The sequence below is a fragment of the Pleurodeles waltl genome, chromosome 10, assembly GCF_031143425.1.
Source record: "Pleurodeles waltl isolate 20211129_DDA chromosome 10, aPleWal1.hap1.20221129, whole genome shotgun sequence".
Lineage (NCBI taxonomy): Eukaryota > Metazoa > Chordata > Amphibia > Caudata > Salamandridae > Pleurodeles > Pleurodeles waltl.
In genome coordinates, this window is record NC_090449.1 from 178,464,161 (window position 1) to 178,485,423 (window position 21,263).

The 21,263-nt window shown below is 43.5% G+C and overlaps 1 protein-coding gene across 3 annotated transcripts in view; it reads left to right on the forward strand.

Annotated features, from left to right (window-relative positions):
- Positions 1-21,263, forward strand: part of TECPR1 (tectonin beta-propeller repeat containing 1) — a 428,339-nt gene that overhangs the window by 341,992 nt on the left and 65,084 nt on the right. For 2 of the 3 annotated variants that reach the window (XM_069210138.1, XM_069210137.1), the window contains exons 22-23: positions 1,861-1,953; positions 18,545-18,651. In XM_069210138.1, the coding sequence (XP_069066239.1) occupies positions 1,861-1,953; positions 18,545-18,651 (200 nt within the window). Of the gene's footprint in view, positions 1-1,860; positions 1,954-12,459; positions 12,680-18,544; positions 18,652-21,263 lie in introns of those variants that run through there. The other variant, XM_069210139.1, reaches the window with a different exon arrangement.

Sequence of the window (21,263 nt, forward strand, 5' to 3'; positions counted from 1 at the left end):
CACTATACTCTGTTTGTTATGCCACAGTGAGACCTCAATTTAGTTTTCATTTTTCTGATGGGGCCACCTTTGGAGCCCATTGACAGTTGTCTGTAGACTGTTCAAACTGTATTTCTTGTTTGTCATTACTTCAGCGAGCTGTGCCAGTGATTGATTGACCACTTGCCATTCTTTTACTATTTTTCCCTGACAAATTGTTTGTTTCGAACCAGGGCAGCTTTCCTTCCTAAGTTGTAACCCCTTTCTATCTGGGTCATGTACTCTCCCTTCTTTCCATCTATCACTGCATTCCACCAAAAGAAGAGGCTGCACAGGCTGGACCCAAAGAGGACAGCAAGTTTACATATGGAGTTTGCCAGGGAGTTCTGCACTAAAGAACAACTCTTTGTGAGGTTTGCAGGCAACAGGAAACGTGAAGCTGTCCAGAAGATGACTTTATCAAGGCAGATCATCATATGTATTTAGATGTGTTTTGTCTTGGTGCAGAAAGAACCGCAAGAAGGCACAAGGGCCCATTTTACCAGAGCACAGTCTTCCACCATATCCTTGGCATGAGGACTCCATGTGGCTGACATCTGCAGTGTGCCAACATGGACGTCTCTCCATACTTATATTGAGCATCACTGCTTTAATTCAGAGGTGCATCAGGATGGCCATTTTGCCCACTTGGTTCTCCTGGCCTTCCTATTTGACCTTCTAATACAACCATTACCTCAGGTACCTCCTTCAAATGAGAAACTGCTTGTTAATCTTTTCAAAAGGTAAGTAATCTGCAGGCAGAATTATCTAGTAGAAGAAAAGGTTATGTACCTTTGGTAGCATTCTTTCTGTGGGTACTATTAGCTACCTGCAGGTTCCTCCCTCTCATCCTGTCCTCCCCCCTTTCCTGAAGTATCGTTCTCTGTGATATTCCAGAGCCCTTTCAAGGATGGCCCCTTCTAATGGTTAATAAGGTTCCAAGAGTGCTTGAAATGGAAAAATAGAAGTGCAGGCACTAGGTATCAGACTAGCTGTTTGTTTCTGAGAAATGTTGGTACTCTCCCTATCAAAATAAAAAAGTGCTGGTACTAAGTACTGGGCAGTACCGGCCCATTTAAAGCACTGGGTTCCAAGATTGTTTATGCACTGTGTCTCTACTCACCTACCATCCATGTCCTTTCACCTCCTTTGTGTGAAAAAAATAAATAAATAATAGGTGGGGGGCTGACATCGGCACGCCGAAGTGGGTGCATTATGACTCCGATAAAGTAATGATGACATTAGTTCCGGTGTCCACACGAAGTCTGGAACACCTACCAACATGGAAGTGCCATGAAAAAGTTTCCGGATCCTGTATGGAACCAGGGATATTCAAAGGTGAGGAATCTTCAAGTAAATAAATTATCCACTACAAAGCAGGTTACCGAGGGGAAGTAACTTTTTTATCGGTTCCAAAGACTTTTTAAGGAAAGTTGTAAACACTTTCTGGCATAGTGATTGCGGTACTTGAGTAAAACGAAGAGCTGGGAGTGCCGTGCATTAGTGGTAGGGTTTTTCTGAGCCCGGTCGCACTTTGCATCAGTAATGCGTTATTTGGATTCCATCTTCACAGAATTGCAGTTTGCACTTACCTTTCATCAGAGATAGCTTTGAAACCATAATAAGTGGCAAAAATGTGGATATCGTAAGTAAACATGCTTAGGTGTGCATGGCTGATATGAGGGCAAGATGAGTGGATCAAAAAACTAGATGTTCAGACTATTATAAAATATTTCCCAACATATAATATAGGCTAGGGGCCACATGTCAATTACTTCTGTGATACATTAATTCTTTGATCGTTAATTAACATGCACTGTGATTATTTCTTTTCCTTTTTAGGTGATTCTTGGTACCATATACCATCACCTCAAAAGCAGAAATTGAAACAGGTATCTGTTGGACACACCTCTGTGTATGTTGTGGATGACAATGGTAAGCTACGTTTTAACACTTGGCACTGGAAAAGTGAATGTAAGTGGATATTGATCATGATGTTTACAGAATCTTAACTGAACCAGAAGTTAAGTACAAACTGCTGTGTCTAGTTATGCATCAGGGTCCTTCTAAAGTGATAAGAAGTCCCACAGCCCACATTAGCTTCCACTGTTGCTGAACATTGGTCTAGGTTCTTCGTTGGATCAGTGAATGTAAGTGGATATTGATCATGATGTTTACAGAATCTTAACTGAACCAGAAGTTAAGTACAAACTGCTGTGTCTAGTTATGCATCAGGGTCCTTCTAAAGTGATAAGAAGTCCCACAGCCCACATTAGCTTCCACTGTTGCTGAACATTGGTCTGGGTTCTTCGTTGGATCAGTCTGTCAGCTCAGCCTGTGTACACACACGCAGACACTTCTGCATGTCTTCAGTAGAATCATTGTTGACCTATGCGACCTCAGTAGATGCAGCTTGTCTCCTGCAAGGTCTGTATAAGCTCTTTTCTCGTAGCCTCATGTTATCCTGTGGTGATCAACTGCGGTGGAACACCTAAAATAAACTGGCTCCCTCCTCATCGCACTGTTGTGGCGTAAATTGTAGAAAACAGAAAAGACGGGCATCTTTTTTTTTCAGGCGGTACTTGATTCTTTCCCAGCCTAGGACACTTTCACCACATCAACACATTAAGCTGTCTGTATTCACAGAGCCACAACTGGATGGATTATTGATTGACTCAGCTTGAAGCACGATGCGACAATCCTTGGTGAATTCTGAATGGACTGTGGTATGTTTACCAAGCGTCAGTACAAATGTGTGAATAAACAAAGATCTGTCAAATTGTATTGTGCCAAGAAAAGTATTTATTTTTCTCAAATAAGAATTCAGAAATCTTTATTTTGATATGGATTATCTAAAACAAACACAGAATTTGCAGGTCTACACTTGGGCTCTGAACTTTGTTTTTATTAAACAATCAAAGCTCTTTTACATACGTGTATAATTTCTGATATAGTAAGTCCTGAAATATTTCCACCAAACTTTCTGAATAATTTTTCATTATAACAATGTGGATTCTTTTGCCTTTACATCCGAAAAATAGATAGGGACTGTATTATCAAAATGCTGTGTGAGCAAAGCCAAAGTTTGCCCTAATTTTAGTGCTGTCTGAGCTTTTTGTGCTTGAAGAAGGGGCTGCAGATGTTTGTAGGGCCTTCAGTTACACACAATGGATGGTTGCAAAGTTCGCTCATGAAGTGTGGTGTTCCTTTAATTACACGGGGGCATGTGAGCAGTGATCTCCGTTTTTGAATTGTCATAACCATGAAGGACATTGTATTGTGTCACTGCTCATCACCATATTAAAAAAAGACCAAATAACGGTGGACTCACATTACAACACTTAGGCCCTCATTATGACTTCAGTCACGCCGACCAGGACACCGCCAGTGATGGCTTGAGACCTCCATTTTATGGCTCCTGGCAGCTCTCTGCCATAAATTGGGCAGAGAGCCACCAGCAGCCATACTGGCGGTCGGTGGTCTAGTGGAGGTTGCTCCGCTGGCACCGCCACATCATCACAACACCGCCCGCCGTATTCCAACTTTGTAATTGGCATGGCGGTGTTGTGGTGACAGGGAGGTGCTGGCGGAGCAGGCCCCAAGGACCCCGTTCCCTCCTGGACGACCGCCGCAAGCAGGTAAGGTGATCCTTCCAACAGGGGAGGGCGGGGAGGGGGGTGTTGAGGGTTGTGTACGTGAATGGGGGCGTGTGTATGTGTGAATGGAGGGGAGGGTGTTTGTGTGCGTGTGTGTGCATTTATATGTGTGAATGCGTGTCAGTGAGGGGGTGTTGTGGATGTGTGTATGTGTGTGAATGTGTGTGCATGAATGTGTGTGTGTGTGTGTGTGATGTGTGCATGCGTAGATTTGGGGCCAGGGGGTATGTATGGGGTTCAGGGAGTGGGGGAGGGTGGTGTCTATAGGGTTCGGGGGCGGAAGGGGGGCGGTGGCTGTTTGGGAGGGGTTGGGGTGTCGCATACTGGCGACAGGAATGTTAATTCCTGTTGCCAGTATCCTTTCTGCCAAGGATGTCCTGGTGGGGTTGCCGCCTGGAAATAGCTGGTGGAAAGGAGACTCATATTACCATTGGCAGTATAAGGTGGACTGCCGGGCCGAAGGTGTACCACCTTCGGCCCGGCGGTCCCACCGCCCTGGCAGTACAGGCAGTGAGCCCATTCACCACCGTGATCATAATTTGGAGGTCCTGCTCCGCCACGAGTAACACCGCCGGCGTGGCAGAGTAGAGCCGCCAAACTCATAATGACCACTACAATGTGCAACTAAGTTCTACTTAACTACCCAAATGTGCTGTCCGGGAGAATAAATGGCATAATTCGAATCATGGCATTTAAAACTGTTAGTGGAATGTACAACTCAAGATTATCGACAGCCCTGAGATTAAGGTCATGGGAGAGACCATGAGTGTTTCCAGGGGCAGTCAGTTGCCATTGAATAACTTCTGTCATAGCTACATGGAAATTCACAAACCTCAGTGGATGTTTTCTCCATACAGTTTGTGCACCTAAGTGTTGTGCCAAAGACACTGGGGTTGTGTTGATTGTGTAGAACACTTATGTTATTGGCAAGTTATAATGTACTCTGTTACCATAGAGGTTTGTGACACTTAGGCAAGTCTCCTTTCAGTGGTGAGACTGGGGAAGACTCAATATTGTGGGCTCTAGGATGGAAAAAATTTGGCACACCAAGCCGTCCAAAAATATACATGGTAAAACAAACACCTTCTCTTCTAGAACTTAAAGGCCTCGATTTCAGGTGTCCTGAAGGGTATCGTGATATTTATCACCCCTGGTAAAATCAAGGAACTTGGAGTTTAGAATTTACTTGGTGCAATAAATAGCACATGTTCCAGGTTTTTACCAAAAAAGGGGCCTAACATGCTGATTTGTTGCGTGTCTAAAGAGATCATCTTCTGAACTCCTGATTTCTCTGTATGCTTTGCATGCTTTGCCCATAAATTCAGTAATTTTGCTGGATCTAATTGCAAAACTTCCCCTGTCAATTTTAGGTCACTTGTAACCACTAAGAGCATTGTCTTCTGATACAACTAATAAATGTAGTAAGAACCTGATGTTCTGTTTCCCAATCACAAACCAGAAATAAGTAATTTGCAGACTGACTGTTCAGCAAGTGTTAATGCAATTTACACTGTGATCTGTTTCCATTACAAATTGCATATTCACAGGGGTGTCGCAAAACAGCCTGCTTAATGAATATTAATGAGACAGGTGGCATTTGCCTAAATTGAAATTTATTTTTTTCTTCAATGCCCCTTAATAGGTGTTCCCTGCTTCGAGGCCTCCAACACAATTACCAATCTGAAATCAGTCCCTCAGGAACAACTTACTATTTGTGAATCACTTACCAAATTAACTAAGGTGTTGGTAAGTAACCAATGGTTGGTGGCCTCTACTGAGGACACAGACGATTGATACATTCCATTGTGATTTCGGAATAGAAGGTACACCTGTAAAAGAAAGCAGGATAGCACATAGATGTCTAACATGTTTAATGCAACGATATCCAGCAAGCAAATAAATAAGTAAAGTCAAGACAACAGCTCCACACCGTAATCATTTGGAGCTATACATTGCTAAATTCCATACCTTTTGGTGCTAAAGTTATATACTTTTTCTCAATACAAGTGAATGGAACAGGACCATGTGACTAACAGACGCCTTCTGATGGGCACTAATAAATAGGTGCCAGATTATTCTTGTGGGAAGAATACATGAAGACCTTCGAATTCTGTTACTTATTTCTCAAGGAAAGGCTAACTCTACAACTTTTTGCAATCCCTTCTTAGTTGTGCTAACTTTAGTATGAGGCAACACTTGCTAAAATGGTTAAGCTAAAATGTGCAATGTACAACGCAGCATATCAGATTGGCAGTTGGTGTAAAATAACTGTAAATGTGCAATCATGCTATGCCTTTAATGAGCTTCAAAACAGTACAAAACAAAATCGCTGTAGATAAATAAACAACATATTAGCACATGTTAAAACATGTGGATGTATGTTCACACTGTTTATAAGTAATAATTGATGCATATAAATGTAGATTCTTGTTTTTGCATATCTTGAGCAACCTTCTATTTGTCATTTTTAAGTCATTTTCTGAGTCTAGTGACTTATTCCAACTTGTAAAAGGTCTTTAATACATTTTAAAATTCTAAAATGGCGGTGCACCACTAGAATAGCACTTATTTTGATAGGATATGAATAAAGTCCAATCATCCTGTGGTAAAGATTAAACAAATCTTCTTTTTATTTTCATCCAGTTCCTAAGAATTTGTTCACAAAGATCTTGTTAAAGCATTATAATGACAGCCAATGCGTTTCTCTCTTCAACATAGGGCTTCTTCAGGGCTATATAGTGTCCGTTCAGTCATAATAGGAATAATCCTAGGGGAATATTTTTAATATGCCGGGAGTGCCTTCAAAATGTCAAAGCGGTAATGTCCATGGCCATTATCATGGCATTGGGTCAAGAGACTGTGACACTCGTAACTTGGGGCCGGCGTGGTGCTGCCGGACTTATCTTGACTCGATGCCGTAATAATAATCTAGTGGTGCAAAGCCATTATAGTTTTCATTTTCATGGTTCTCTTTACCCATTAAGCTTCTTTTGCAGCAGGAGCTTTGGTTGTGTTGCACACAATTGATATTACTATTGACTACTCTTTCCTTCGCTTTTGTAGACATTTGGGAACCTATAGGGATTGGTGCGACTCTTAAGAGTCTGCTGCATTTCCTCTTGTCTGTACATTTTAAAAGTCTTTCTTGCAGCGAAAACTTTGTGTTTTTGCGAATTGTAGGTATAGTGACTGCAAAACACCTTTGTATATAAGATTCTAAATGCTGAAGTCCATCTAAAGCAGTTTCTGAATTTTTCTAAATTAGTTAATGCTTCTTAACAACACTTATATGAAAATTCTCTGTATAATTATTAAAAATTGTAGAATAATCGGTGGAAAGCAGGAAGTTAACATCTGTTTCAGATAATTCTTTAAACCATGTTTCAGTAAAACGTAACATATCAATGTCCCATTTCATTAATAGATCCTAAAAATAGGGACATGGTCAACAACATGGCATGTATTTGCAAGCACACAAGTTAATAGCTGGGGATTACATTTGTAGTAATTCCGGTATTTGTAAATTTTAAAATGTTTAATCTTCCCATTACCTAAATGAAGAGTAGAGGTTAATTTGTTTGATCACGAAGGGATGTCCCATAAGAACAGATTCAAACCCTGCAACTCCTGTCACTGAATGATGTCGGTGACGGATCCACACCTCATGTGCCTCTGGTGTCTGGAGTTGTTTTGTATCATTGCTGAACTTCTATATGTATGAGAATGCGTGGCTGAAATTTGGCCACACATTTTGATAAAGGAGCAGGAGCTACCTTGAATAGCTACCCAAAGAAAGCTATATCTGATAGAGACTTCTAGTTGCAGATTCCTTACCTTAGAATTTGCCCCAGGCGTCAGACTGGATCCGGAGATTTTTCTTCGAGCAGTACCCCTGCTGGCCGTTAGGTGGCGTTGTTCGACTCCCCAGGCATCATTGGCTTTGCGGTCGCAGTGAAGATGTCACAGTCGTATAAAGCCACCACCACGGTGCGCTGACGTCAGCTCTTTTCTTTCCGCGCCAGCCTACGCGCAGATCCGGAGAAGAGCTACCCCAGTCATTTCTTGACTACTGCAACACTTTTGTCGATTAGTTTTTGATGAGTTGTATGCGTCGAGGGATATCCCATAAGACCGGTTTCAAGCCCTGCAACTCCTGTCACCGAATGATGTCGGTGACGGATCTGCACCTCGTGTGCCTCTGGTGTCTGGAGCGCGACCATGACCCGAAGTCATGCTCCAAGTGTCATGCCATGAACTCAAAGGCTTCGAGGGAGCGGTCCCTAAAGCTCATGGTGGCCCGACACTCGATTCCATGTCGTTCCCGGTCTCATTCGATAGAAAAGTCAGGAGAATGGGCGCATCATCACTCTTTGTCGTCCAAGCCATCTGGACATTCGGGTAAGAAGAAGAAGTCGAAGAAGACCAAACGTCCTTCGACTTCACCCTGTCACTCGCACAACGCAACGTGGGAAGAGCATCAACGCTCTAGGCCTCTGTCTTCGGAGCCTCCATGTGGGTCCGCTCTGTGCCTCCCCGACTTTCCGGGAGCTGGTACCACTCCTGCCCAACTAACGGAATTTTATGAGGCCATGCTCCTTATATTTGGGCAGACCAACCCACCCTTGGCGGCTTCGGGCCAAGGGGAGTCGGCCACGGCCCCCTTGGGTTCCAAGTCATTGACTTCGGCCTTGACCCCGGAGGGCACCTCAGGATCCGCGTTCTGATCTATCCTGACGCAGGTTGTGCCAACGCAACCTTTGCCAGTGTCGGGTCAGACATCAACGCTACTGACGTCGATTGGGCCCACAATCGACGTTGCCCCTATACTTATTCCCAATAAGACTGAACGTTGTTGTTTGATGCAGATTCCATTTTCCATGGGCTCTCCTGGGTCCAAGGTTGATCCTGACCCGTATGTCTATAGGTATGGGTATGGGGCTAGTGTAGATGGGACACTGGACCCTTTAGAATACCAGCTTGACCCTGACATGGACTATGTTCAGGATTTGGATGACTCCAGCGGGTTGGACACCTCCCCTGATGATGGCAAGCTTTCTCCCACTACCGTGGCTATGCAGGAGGGAGCTTCATATTCAATGGTGGTGAGAAGGGCTGCTGAGGTTTTAGAGCTCGAGCTGCCTTCTGTGGAGGTGAGGACTAATCTCCTGACCAAGGTGCTTCAGCCTGGGGCCTCCAACTTGGAACCTCTCCTTCCCTTCAATGAAGCACTTACAGACATCCTTCTGGGTACCTGGTCCAGACCCAGTGCAGGGGCTCCTGTAAATAGGACGGTTGCCCGCCGCCATCGGCCTGTGCCAACAGACCCAAAATTGCTGACCCAACACCCTACACCTGAGAGCCTCGTCATCCAGGCTTCCTCATCCTCTGGCACATTCCCTACCGCTCTCCCAGACAGGGAATCATAAAGACTGGACACTGTGGGAAGAAGATGTTTTCTTTCGCCACAAAGCTGCTGTCCAGGAACATTGCATGCTTTTTGGGCTGCTATTCCCATACTCTCTGGAATTCGGTTGCGCACATGCTGCCTCATATTCCGGAGGAGGCCCGTAATGTCCTCTCCCAAGCCGTGACAGATGGGAGAGATGCACGAAGTTCATGATTCGTTGTGGACTCGATACGACCGACTCAGTGGGCAGATCGGTTGCATCAACGGTAGCCTTGCGGCGCCACGCCAGATTGAGGACGTCTGGCTTCTCTGGGGATGTCCAGCAATCCTTGATGGACATGCCTTTTGATGGCACCCTTCTCTTCAGAGACAAGGTGGGCTCAGGTCTCGAGCGCTTTAAGGACTCCCGGGCTACGACTCAGTCCCTTGGCCTCGCAGCTGTTCCTCGCCCCAACAATCCCCTTTTGTCCCTTTCGTGACTACCAAAGGCGCAGCCAACCGCTTTCCTTGCCACCTGGCCACTGACCCACGCATGCTGTACAGTCCCTGCGCGTCTGCGAATGAGGGATCCCATGAGCTCGTGGATCAGGGAGCCAGCGGGCCGCACCAGCCCACCCCTGCCCCTTCCTCTGCCTCCAAACCTGCCTAGTCCATTGGAACATCCGGGACCAGTTGGCATCAGGATTCGCAATCACCGGCCCCACTGGGAGTCCATTACCATTGACAGGTGGGTGTTGCAAATTGTCCGAAGGGCCTACTCCCTCCCCTTCGAGACTTCTCCTCCAGCCATGCCACCATCATACGATCATCTATCGGAGGATCATTTGGCACTCCTCCACGAAGAAGTCAAGGCTCTCCTAGCCAAGGGAACCATAGAGAAGGTCCCTGCGGCAGAAGTAGGTCGTGGTTGCTATTCCTTCTGCTTTCTGGTGCCCAAAAAGGACAACGGCCTTTGCCCTATACAGACCTCCGTTCCCTCAAGAAGTAGAAGTTCAAGGTGCTAACCCTAGCTCAGTTCCTTTCTGCCCTGGAGACTGGATGGTAACGTTGGACTTGCAGGATGCCTAATTCCACATTGCTGTCCTGCCGTCCCACAGACGTTACCTACGATTCGTGGTAGGTCACGAGCACTTTCAGTTCACTGTGCTCCCCTTTGGCCTTACCAGTGCCCCTTGGGTGTTCATGAAAGTGATGGTAGTGGTTGCAGCTCCCTCTCAGACGCTCCCTTTAATCGGAACTGTTCTGGACACAGTGCAGTTTCGGGCTTATCCTTCAGAGAAGCGAGTCCAGGATATTCAGGCTATGATACCGATGTTTCAGTCTCTATCCTGGATTTGAGAATGACTCTGAGACTGCAGGGCCTCATGGCCTCCTGCATCCTGCTGGTCCAACATGCCAGATGACATAATGCGGGCTCTGCAGTGGAACCTGAAGTTCCAGTGGGCGCAGCATCAGGGGAATCTCTCCGACATGGTTCAGATCTCTGAGGGAACTGCGAAAGATCGGCAGTGGTGGTTGTCAAATCCAGATTGGGTCAATGGCAGATCCCTCTCCCTTCCCCAACCAGATCTTTCATTAGTGCCAGATGCGTCACTCCTGGGATGGGGTGCCCACATGGAAGAGGCAGAGATCGGCGGCGTTTGATCTCTGGCAGAGTCTGGGCTCCACAACAATCTTCTGGCGCTCTGGGCGATCCGACTTGCATTGAAAGTAGTCCTTCCTTCTCTCAAAGGGGAAGTGGTGCAGTTGTTCATTGACAACACCACTGCCATGTGGTATTGCAACAAACAGGGCAGAGTGAAGTCATGGACCCATTGTCAAGAGGCTCTTTGCCTCTGGACATAGCTGAATCGCCAGGGCATTTCGCAGGAACAAGAAGGTCGCTAATGACATGACTTGCTACAGGTGTGGTAGTTGGACGCATGTGGGCAATTCAAAGAACTGTGCAGCTGTGAATCAATCGTGTTTCAGGTGCGGGAAGAGCAGTCACTTCGCGAGGGTATGTAAAGGAGGCACTGGCATGAAAAATACGGCTCAGACAGTCAAAATGATTGACAGCACCTACGCCACTTCAGATAAAGATGAGAATGTTATCCTTATGCTCTCGTCCAAGAGTCAGGAAGACGATGGTACTCTGGAGATATCTTCCTAGGTGGTGGAGCGGAAGAGGAATCCACCATCTTGTGTAATGTCAGTCAAAGATAGGAATGTGAAATTCCTGGCTGAGTCTGGATCCCCATTCACGTTAATCAGTATGGCAGACTTCAAGAACATTGATGATACGGTTGTGCAGGATTCCCACACAAAAATTTTGCGTACGGAGGAAAACGTATAGAAGTTGTTGGAAAGTTTGAAGCAGCCTTAAAATTCGAAGGGAAATGTGCAGTGGGAACAGTGTATGTGGTCAAGGCGGGTGCAAATCTTTTGGGTTGGGAAGAACAGGGAGAGTTGGGTATCATCCTAGACCCGAATCACCCTGATATGGTCTTATCAAAACATGACAGTGTTTACCAAACATGTACAGGAGCAACCAAGGATTGGATCAGAGATTACCCAGAAGTTTGTGCAAAAGGGTTAGGAAAGCTCAAGGGATTCCAGCATCGCATAATAATGAAGCAAGGTGCAAAGGCTGTGGCTCACAAGGTGCGCAAGGTACCATTAGCACTATGGGCTGAGTTGAAGCAGGAATTGGAGATGTTATATTTGTTGGGTATAATAGAAGCTATTGAAGGGCCTGAATGGCTGGCACCTATACAGTAGTGTTGGCGCGTAAGGCAGACACATCGTTTAGACTCTGTTTGGATTTAAGAGACTTGAATGCAAACTTTTGGGTGGATCGTCAACCACTTCCCAACATCAATGAAATGTTGGCAAATTTGAAAGGAGCAAAGTATTTCACCTCACTTGACATCTCTTCTGCATATAATCACGGGGAATTGAGCAGAGATTCTAGACACTACACATCATTTGTAACTCCACGAGGAGCATATAGATACATACGGATGTCGTTTGGTTTGGCATCTGCGTTTTCTGTATTTCAGTGTTTGATGAACAGGTTGTTTCAAGGAAAAGAAGGTTTTGTGTACTTCCAGGATGATATCTTGGTATTTGGGGACACAGTTGCTGTACATGATGAAAGACTGAAGGGTGTGTTGGAAGTTATCAAGTCATGTGTGATGACCTTAAAGAAGGAAAAGTGCAAGTTTATGCAGGAAGGTGTAGATTATTTGGTTCACCAGGTATCAGAAAAGGGTGTTGAACCAAAGATGAAAATTTTTGATGCAATTCGACGTGCTCCTATACCTGCAGATAAAGATCAATTATGGTCTTTTCTAGATTTAGGGGAGTACCATGCGAAATTTGTATCCAATTTTTCAGATATGACAGCGTGCCTGCGCAATCTTTTAAAGAAGAATGTCAAGTTCACATGGGACAGTGTGTGGCGAAAGATTCAAGTCGATCAAAAAGAGCATAGCCGATGCGCATCCCCTCAAGGCTTTTGACATTAATGACACATGTATCATTACAACTGATGCAAGCAATGTAGGACTTGGTGCTGTACTCATGCAAATGAGGAGAAATGCAAGGTAAGAAACTATTGCCTTTACATCTAGAACTTTGAGGGGGGAGTACACATATTCTATGATTGAGAAAGAAGCTTTAGCCATGTGGTGGGATGTTCAACATTTCAAGAATTTTTGTGGGGGAAAGAGTTTGATTTGAGAACTGATCATAAACCATTGGTAGTTCTTTTAGCACCAAGGGTGGGGGCAGGGCCACTCCCCGTATTGTGAAGTGGAAATATAGACTGCAGGAATTGAACTACAAACTGGAATATATGCCGGGTGTGAAAAATCGAGTGGCTGATTGCTTGTCCAGATTACCTTTATCTGAAAATTATGATAAATCGGAAGCAGTGGATGAAGTGGAATTAGTGTGTGCAGTAAATGCTGTTGGGGATGTTTCTAAGGGAGTGTTAACTGAACAAGAGTGGGCAAGTGCAGGTTTGGATGACGGAGTGGTGCAGGAAGTCAGGAGCTTCATCGTGGGAGGATGGCCCAGTGCTAAGAACATACCAGAAGATTTCATTCCCTACAAGAGAGTTGAAGAGGAGTTGTCTATTGTTGGAAATATTATCCGCAGAGGTAACCTGTTAATAGTCCCTGAGAGTTTACAAATGAAAGTATTAGAGTTGGCACACAAAGGGCATCTTGGGATTCGCGCTATGAAGCGTAGGGTGAGAGAGGATTTCTGGAGGCCTGGTGAATAGAGCAATTGAGCGGTATGTGCGCGACTGTTGCATGTGTGTGTTAAGTGACAAATCTCAGGTAACGTATCCGTCCCCGGTAGAACCCATTGTGGTTAAAAATGTACCTTGGTCCAAGTTGGCGTTTGAAATCTCAGGACCGTTTTGAGTGATGGGAGGTGCACCCAAGTATGCTTTGGTGATGGTGGCTACATGACCAAATGGCCAGAAGTTAAGTTTGTAGATCATGTGAATACTGATATAGTCAAGAGGTTCTTCAAGGAAGTGTTTTTGAGGGAAGGTTTTCCTGGAAGAGATTGTCACTGACAATGGAACACAACTTGTTTAAAGAGATGGCAAATTTTCTGGCTAGATTGGGTATAAAGCACACTCTAACATCCCTGTATCATCCTCGTAGCAACGGGTTGGTGGATAGATTTAGCCGTGTTATAAAGGATCATTTGCAGTTGGCATTGGTCAATGGGTTACCATGGTAGGAAACTGTTGAGGACTTGCTGTGGGGGTTTAGGACAACAACCCATATCAGTACAGGGGTTTCTCCTTTTACATTATTAAGGGGTAGAATAGCTAGCTCAAAGTTAAATAATGAGTGGATTACTAGAAAGAAGGTTGATGTGCACAAGTTAGGTAAAGTGGTGGATGTGAGATCGGCTGTACAGGAAGGGTATAGAACGAGGAGCCCACAATGTAAGGTTCTTGTTCAAGAAGGGGATTGGGTGAGAATTAAGAAACCGGGATTCGTGCGCAAGGGTTTATCTAGGTTTTCTTCTCCTGCCAAGGTGAGGAAAGTCCTGGATCATGTGGTTGTGTTGGAGAATGGGAGAGGTGGAATAAATCTTTCCTTTCCGTTGTGCCAGAATCTAAGAGGAGTTATGTCAACGGGAGACTGGGCATGGAAGCGAGTGAGGATTGCATGGAGGAGTGTGTGGATAGGGATGTGTCAGGAAGGATGAGGTCATTTCCTATGAAGTTTAAAGATTACATTATACATCAGATCATATAGACAATCTCATGTGCAGTTATATATATATTAGTTTATCCATGTGCAGTCGTGTATATGTTAGTTTTAGGCTTCGTTTTTCTCATTTTCTGTTATTGTGAAGGAATGGGGTATGTTGGGTAGTGAGTCGAACGTTAAGGGGTTCTGATTCCAGGAGGGAATGTGGAACGGGCTAGAGGACGGTTGGGCAGTTACCGCCGGGACAGGGAGAGGCCAAGTAATAAACCAGAGTGCTCCAACCCGGTGTCGTCTCCTTTTCACAGTGTTAATTTTGCAAGTACAAATTAAAGGCACTGTAGCTGTTGCAGTGGCCCTTTAGTGCTGGGCTTGACACCCATATTTTAGTTAGTTTCATGGCCTGGGCCTTTTACAGACATATATTAATTGTAATTTATTTTGGTAAGCCTTCTTATTGCAGATTGTTTTATATTTTTTATCAACTGCTTCTTTCAAAGAAGACAGAGTTAACGCAGCACATCTCTTATCAAGATGTTGTATAGTGTGCGCTCTGTGCCTCGCCCAAGTCTGTTATGTACGGAACGTAATATGCTAACTTGTATTGTCCACCCAGGAGTCAGCTCCTATACGTAAGACACTACATGACATCAGGCCTGTTCCATGAGCTCTGTATGTATTACTATATAAACAACACACATGCTTATGGGGGTTAGAGGGCATTCCCCTCATGACTGTCCAGGGATGCACACCATATTGCAGACAACTTTGCTGATCCAGGTGCTGACTCTTCAGCTTTCCCAGGGAATTGCTATCACGACAACAGGCAAACCCTTGGCATCCTATTCAGGTATGGGTTTGGGTTACTCCCTTAGATCTGGCCAGACGGATGGGTTACCACCGGAATGTTCTTAGACCTAGACATATGGGTTAGACAAGAATCACTAGACTTGCTAGAACCATACAAAACAGTGGGGTTGCTCATCTTTACACTGGTTGTAATGATGATCACTGTATTGTGTTTCATCTGCTTTATAATCGTAGCTCATGCTTTTTACGCTATGATGCAGTTGCTTCAATAATTGCATTGAAATCCAGTTTGTATCCTGTGTTCTGCCTTGGCATGTGTGAGTAACTGAGGGAAAAGGGTATCATCTCTTTCCACGACTTCCCTGAGGAGCCAGAGTGACAGGTTTAGGTTACCACAAATCACTACTACCCTGATTGGTGTGACTGAAGAACTTCAGGCTAGCCAGGAGTTGGCTGAAAGTTTTTAGATGGTGTGGGACTGAGTCAGTCTCCCACAGGCGGTCGTGCTGCTGCCCTAAACACGCAGTCTTATTGCCATAATAACAGCCACGTGACATAGCCAAACATTGGCAGAAGTTGTCAATAAATTTAGAAAAGCAAAAATGTCATAAGCTTCTAAGCAAAAGTTTACATTGCCTATGGTGATTCCCTTTTGCAACATATGATTTATTGAAATTGCTGTGTTGAATGCATGTCTTACTTTGGTTGAAGAAAGTGTTTTTAATTTTTTTAACTCAGTGTTTACTGATTTTAATAACAAGTACAAAAACAGCAGCCACATAGGTGTGTTTTCGATAAATAAAGAAGTAGCTTAACTGATGTCCACTCAAGAATTGTTCCGTAATGAGGTTTTGAAATATTGTTGATAGTGCTGTGAGGATAGGTACGTAGGCAGTATGCCAAATGAAGATGACATTCATATTGGGAGTGATTGGCGAGTTTGGTACCCGCCATGAAAGTAAAGTTGCATATAAGAGATATGATGATAGTGAAGTGCTAAAGGCATGTTAATAAAACATCTTCGTAGGACATGAAACACAAATGATAGTTATTCTGTAATCCTTTTATGATCTTCCTTTAAAGTTCAAACAGACCTTTGTTTCATGTTTTTGAGTTTTTATACACATTACATTTACTCATAAATGTGGGAACGAAAAAGGGTGGTGAATTAATATTTAGATTTTTTTTTTTTTCCAGGAAGTTTGTCAATTTCAAAATTTTGCCCTGTATGTCTGTCCTCAAAGGAATTATTTTCAGGGCTTTCTGAAGAAAATTTGTTTTTTTGGTTTAGTGGTAGCTATATGTGCAGTCACATTTGTATTGAAATTGATAGTTCTCCAGTATTCTGTCCTCTTGTTAGCTCAAGTGTTCCTCTTAAAGATGTCAGGTTATGCCTATTTAAAAATGGAATCTGCCAGTGTGAGACAAACTACTCCCTAATCGTTCTTTGGAATCAAACTTTGTGTATCCATCCCCTCAGACTTTACTCCCCAAAGTTGTTTTGGAGATGGCTGTGCAAGGTGCTTATGTGTCATTACCAGTTGACAATGCATGTTGTTAATGTGATCCTGCCTATGACCATCATTGTACCCCTGGACGTAGTAGTAAAAACACCCTCCTAGTGTTGCACATGTGGATGTTTGCAAACACAGTAGCAGATGGCACCCATTTTCTGCTCTGACTTAAGCAAACATTTCATTTGCCACTTTAGCAGTTTGAATTGTGCTCAGTTCTGTTCAGCTTGTCTGCTGACATCTTAAGAGAGATGCTCTTAAGCACAACAAGGAACGTTCATTATCAAAAAGATGTATTTTCTTTTCTTTGGGTGTTGATAAAAATCAAAATGTATTACTCCTTTAGGTTTATAGAAATCTGGAACTTGCTTCCGCAGGATTTTTCTTCCTCGACCTAGGATGCCACAATATGGAGTGCTAATGCTCTAGTTTTAATTAGTGTCAATGTATTTCTCTATTAAACTATCAGGTCAATTGAGTAATAGAAACTGTGTCTAAGTAATGCACATGGAAACCATACTAAATTATGAAGAGCTCTATAAACTAGTGGTGATTAAAAACAATAAGTAACTATTCACAAAATGAGGTTATGTCCTGCACAATTTTCATGGGTGGAGCTATCGTCTTATCAAATGTGACTAATTATATTGTCATTAGAAACTGTAAGTTATTCTACTACTGTCCACATGCATCACACCATCAGTGTGTAAGACCCTCACTCACTTAGTGTGGCATGCTTCACCACAAGGCCATTCATCACTGGTGAAAACACACATATGTTTGTTGTGAATGGTATGTCATGGGTCAGACTTGTGTCTGACCTATCTGTGTCTTCAGTATGTGTGCTTAACTACTTGCTGCTTCTTCAGTGCCGCAGCACTGGATACCAGTTTGATTTGCCCATCCTAATGCATCTTAATTAATTAATACAAATTCACCACAATGTAGTTAGGGACACATTCTCAAGACATGGGAAAGCAGACAAGAATACTCTGCGACTACGCTCAATACTAGATAGAGGGTCTGTAATGAGGCGTGCCACACTATTTGGGTAAGCATCCTAAGCACCAATAGTGTGATCTATTAGAGACAGTGGTACAGTAGCATATATTTTCTCTGGTCAACATAACATTATATAGTGCAAGATCCTCCTCAGTGTTAGTGGATGTTCAGTTGGGAGGACGAGGATCGGCTTTTTGGTTGTACAATAGTCTCCTTTTCCTCACAGTGTGATAAAACCCTTTCTGCAAGGTTTTCATTCTTAGGAACAGTGTTTCTGTACCTTGATGGTAATGGGGGCTCAATATTTGTTAAAACAGTGTGACAATATGTGTCCTACTGAGGCTTCAGTTAGTATAAGAACTCATGATCCTCCCTGTAACGTGTTGTAAAATGTCCTTTGTGATTTATTTAGCAGGTGCTCCCTTGGTAATTGTATGTTTAGAGCTTCTTGCGAATGAAGTGGTAGAACCAGTTTATGTTGTCCTGGGCACCCTTGCTCATGACAGTACGCTTTGTAGCTTCTTCTGTGAACATTTCATTAATGGGTTTTGGCAGTGTATAGTTTTTATTTTGGCCTTGTTACAACCCGTTATTGAAACGAGAAGCTGGTGTTTAAGGTCATTAAAGTGTCAGGTACTGGAGGCCGATGTGAAGGGAAGTCATTCAGGATTTAGTGAAATATCAAAGAAATTACTTTGGTGACGCTGGGACGTACTGTAATCTGTACTCCACAAATATAACTCAGTACTTTGTGCAGTATTGATCCATACTCCACAAATATAGCAAACACTTTTCTCTGTATTTGTCAATACTCCATAAATACAGCAAATGCTTTGCAAAGTTCTAATCAGTTCCCTATAATTGCAGCACTCAAAGGAACCATTTAAAAACGTTTAGCAATATTTATTGTTGCAGGAAATCTATGGTACCGTCATGGGATTACTCCAAGCTATCCCCAGGGCACGGTGTGGGAGCATGTTTCAAACAACATACGCAAAGTTTCTGTGGGACCACTTGACCAGGTATGTTGAATTAAGGCGTGATGTTCTCTTCTTTAAAATGAGTTCTTTAATTAGATATGAACATTCTTTATAACGTAACCAGTTCTTACTAGCTTTCAGATGCCAAATCATGGAAGGTACTTGTGAAATGAGTAAATAACCCTTTTCAAGGCTGTGGTGTTTTTGCAAAGGTTAGGTTTTACCACAGCTTATATCTCATACTTTGGAGCTTGCAGGACTGTGGATTCCGCTTCCATCAGCTTCCAGAGTTTACTGAAGGGATGAAGTCTGTTAGGTGTCAATATTAATGCAGCACATGCTTATTACCTACTCTTTGAGATTTGTACAACTGCCTGTTTAACCATTGTAACTCCCCATAGGCCAGTATAATTCAGTACTAATTACTGGAGCTCCTATGATTACTCACACTTTCCTTGGGATTGCAGTCTCTAATAGTTGTAAAGATTAAATGCACATCTTGACCTTTTCTAATATGCAACAGTGTTGAATACTAACATAAACGACAACATACCTATGTAGCAACATGTCATAATATTGTATCCAACCATGCAGTGGAATATTCCATATCCGGCATCCATTTTCCAAAAGAGCAGGAAGCAAATCATTTGCTTAGGTCGATCCCTCTCTGTAGAAATCTTTCTTCTTCCACATATTGGGAAAATAACTACCCAGGTGCCTTTTAGAAGATTGTGAAAATCCTTTTATTTTTATAGTTTTCAAGTCTGTTGTCCTGCCAAGGTAGATAGTCTATCTCCTATTCAAAGTTTCAGCACTGTACAAATCCAGTGGAGTTGATGAACCAGTTGTGTATGTTAGTGATGGACCTAGCCCTTTCTGCAGGGTCATCCCTAGAGTTTTGCCTTCTATTGCTGAACCTGTTTTTGTTGGCATTAGGACTCTGTGCGGTTTGTCCCTGCTAACTATTAGTAAAGTGCTTGTGCTCGCTCTCTAAAGCATGGTACAATTGGCATACATTGGATTGGTACATTACATTTACTTTCAATTCCCTGGGATGTGCCACTACCTGTACCTAGGGTATGTAAATTCAATGCCACTGTTGGGCCTGCAGCACTCATTGTGCTAAAGTAGCACTCTAAAGTCTGTCTCAGGCCTGCCAGTGCCGCTTGTAGATCAGTTTTAAACTGCCATTTCGACCTGGCAAAATAAACCTTTTACCAAGCTCAGCGTTTCTTTTTTAAAACTTATAAGCCACCTGCAAAGTAGGCCCTAAAGGCTCGTAGGGCAGGATGCATTTCTCTTAAAATGTAGGACATGGGTGTTTGTATTTTACATGTCCTGGTAGTGAAAAACACCTACAGTCGTTTTTCACTGTTGTAAAGCCTACCTCTCCCATTGACAAACATTATGTTACCATATTGCCTTTAATAATGCTACATTTAATTGGATGCAGATTAAGATATATTGTTCACACTAAATTTAAGTGTAATTTTAAAATCCTATTTAATGACAAAGTCGTATTTTCAGTTGCAATTCTGAAAATGCTACTTTTAGACGGTTGGCGTTTTTTAGTCCCAGCCACCTGTGCCTTCTGCCAGCATGCTGGGCCACATGGGTTGTAAATGACTGTTGGGGTTTGTATATTCCTTCCAGGCAGTGATACAATGGGGCTTAGGTGTGAACAGGATGAGGCATCCTGGCAGATTGTCTGGGGAGGGTTTGTAACCAGCCCCACTTACACTTCAAAAGGGGTTGAAGGGAGAACAGGGGTAAGTGTCCCAGAAGATGCCCGTCCTTGAGAAATGGGTGAGATCAGAGTGGTTAGATGTCCTTTAGAATGGAAAACCCCTAACCCATTCAAACATAGTTCACAAGGAAGTACAGGACAGAGCTGAATTGGTATATGGTAAATCTTTGGTAATTTTAATATATTTGAAGAGTCTAGAGTTCTAGGTTGGTGCAGTTCATTTTTTGAGATTCATTTCAGTTCTGTAAGGTTCCGAAGTCAGAACCACAGTGTTAACAGAAGATGGCCAGCACGTTTCACCCCTTCTTGCCACGCAAGCCTGGGGCTTTTTCAAGGCATGTGGAGTACAGTAGTAAGAAACTCCAATATACATTTGGTTTGTCAGTAGTAATCTATATTTTCACAGTGATACAGGTGGTCCATTACGGCACTGGGACGTGTAAACAGGCAGACAAAACCATGGTCCCATGTATCTATGTACTGGTCCAAGGTCATCCTTTCCAGTCACGGTGGGTCAGGGGAGCAGGCTGGTGTGGTGGTAATCCGAGCCAAGATTTACCATATATCAATTTAGCTCTTTCCTGTACCTCATTGTGAACTTGAAAATGGTTTGTGTGCTGCACACACAAAGGGACCTAACACCAGGCCTGCCCTGCCTTTTGTCACCCCCAGCCAGTTTGGAACCTTGACAGGTTAAGGGAAAGAACTTTCCACACCAAGTTGTGGGGGTAGAAAAGGGAGTCCCCACATGCACACACATAGGTTGGCATCACATCTAAAAACTGGATCTCCAAAGCCACTCTTTAGAACACTCCTTCTCCTGTAAAGGTTACTGAAGAAATAACCTGCTGCTTGAGGTACTGCCTTTCTGTCTGAGAATGAAATAAGGACTTTCTTGCATTCATCC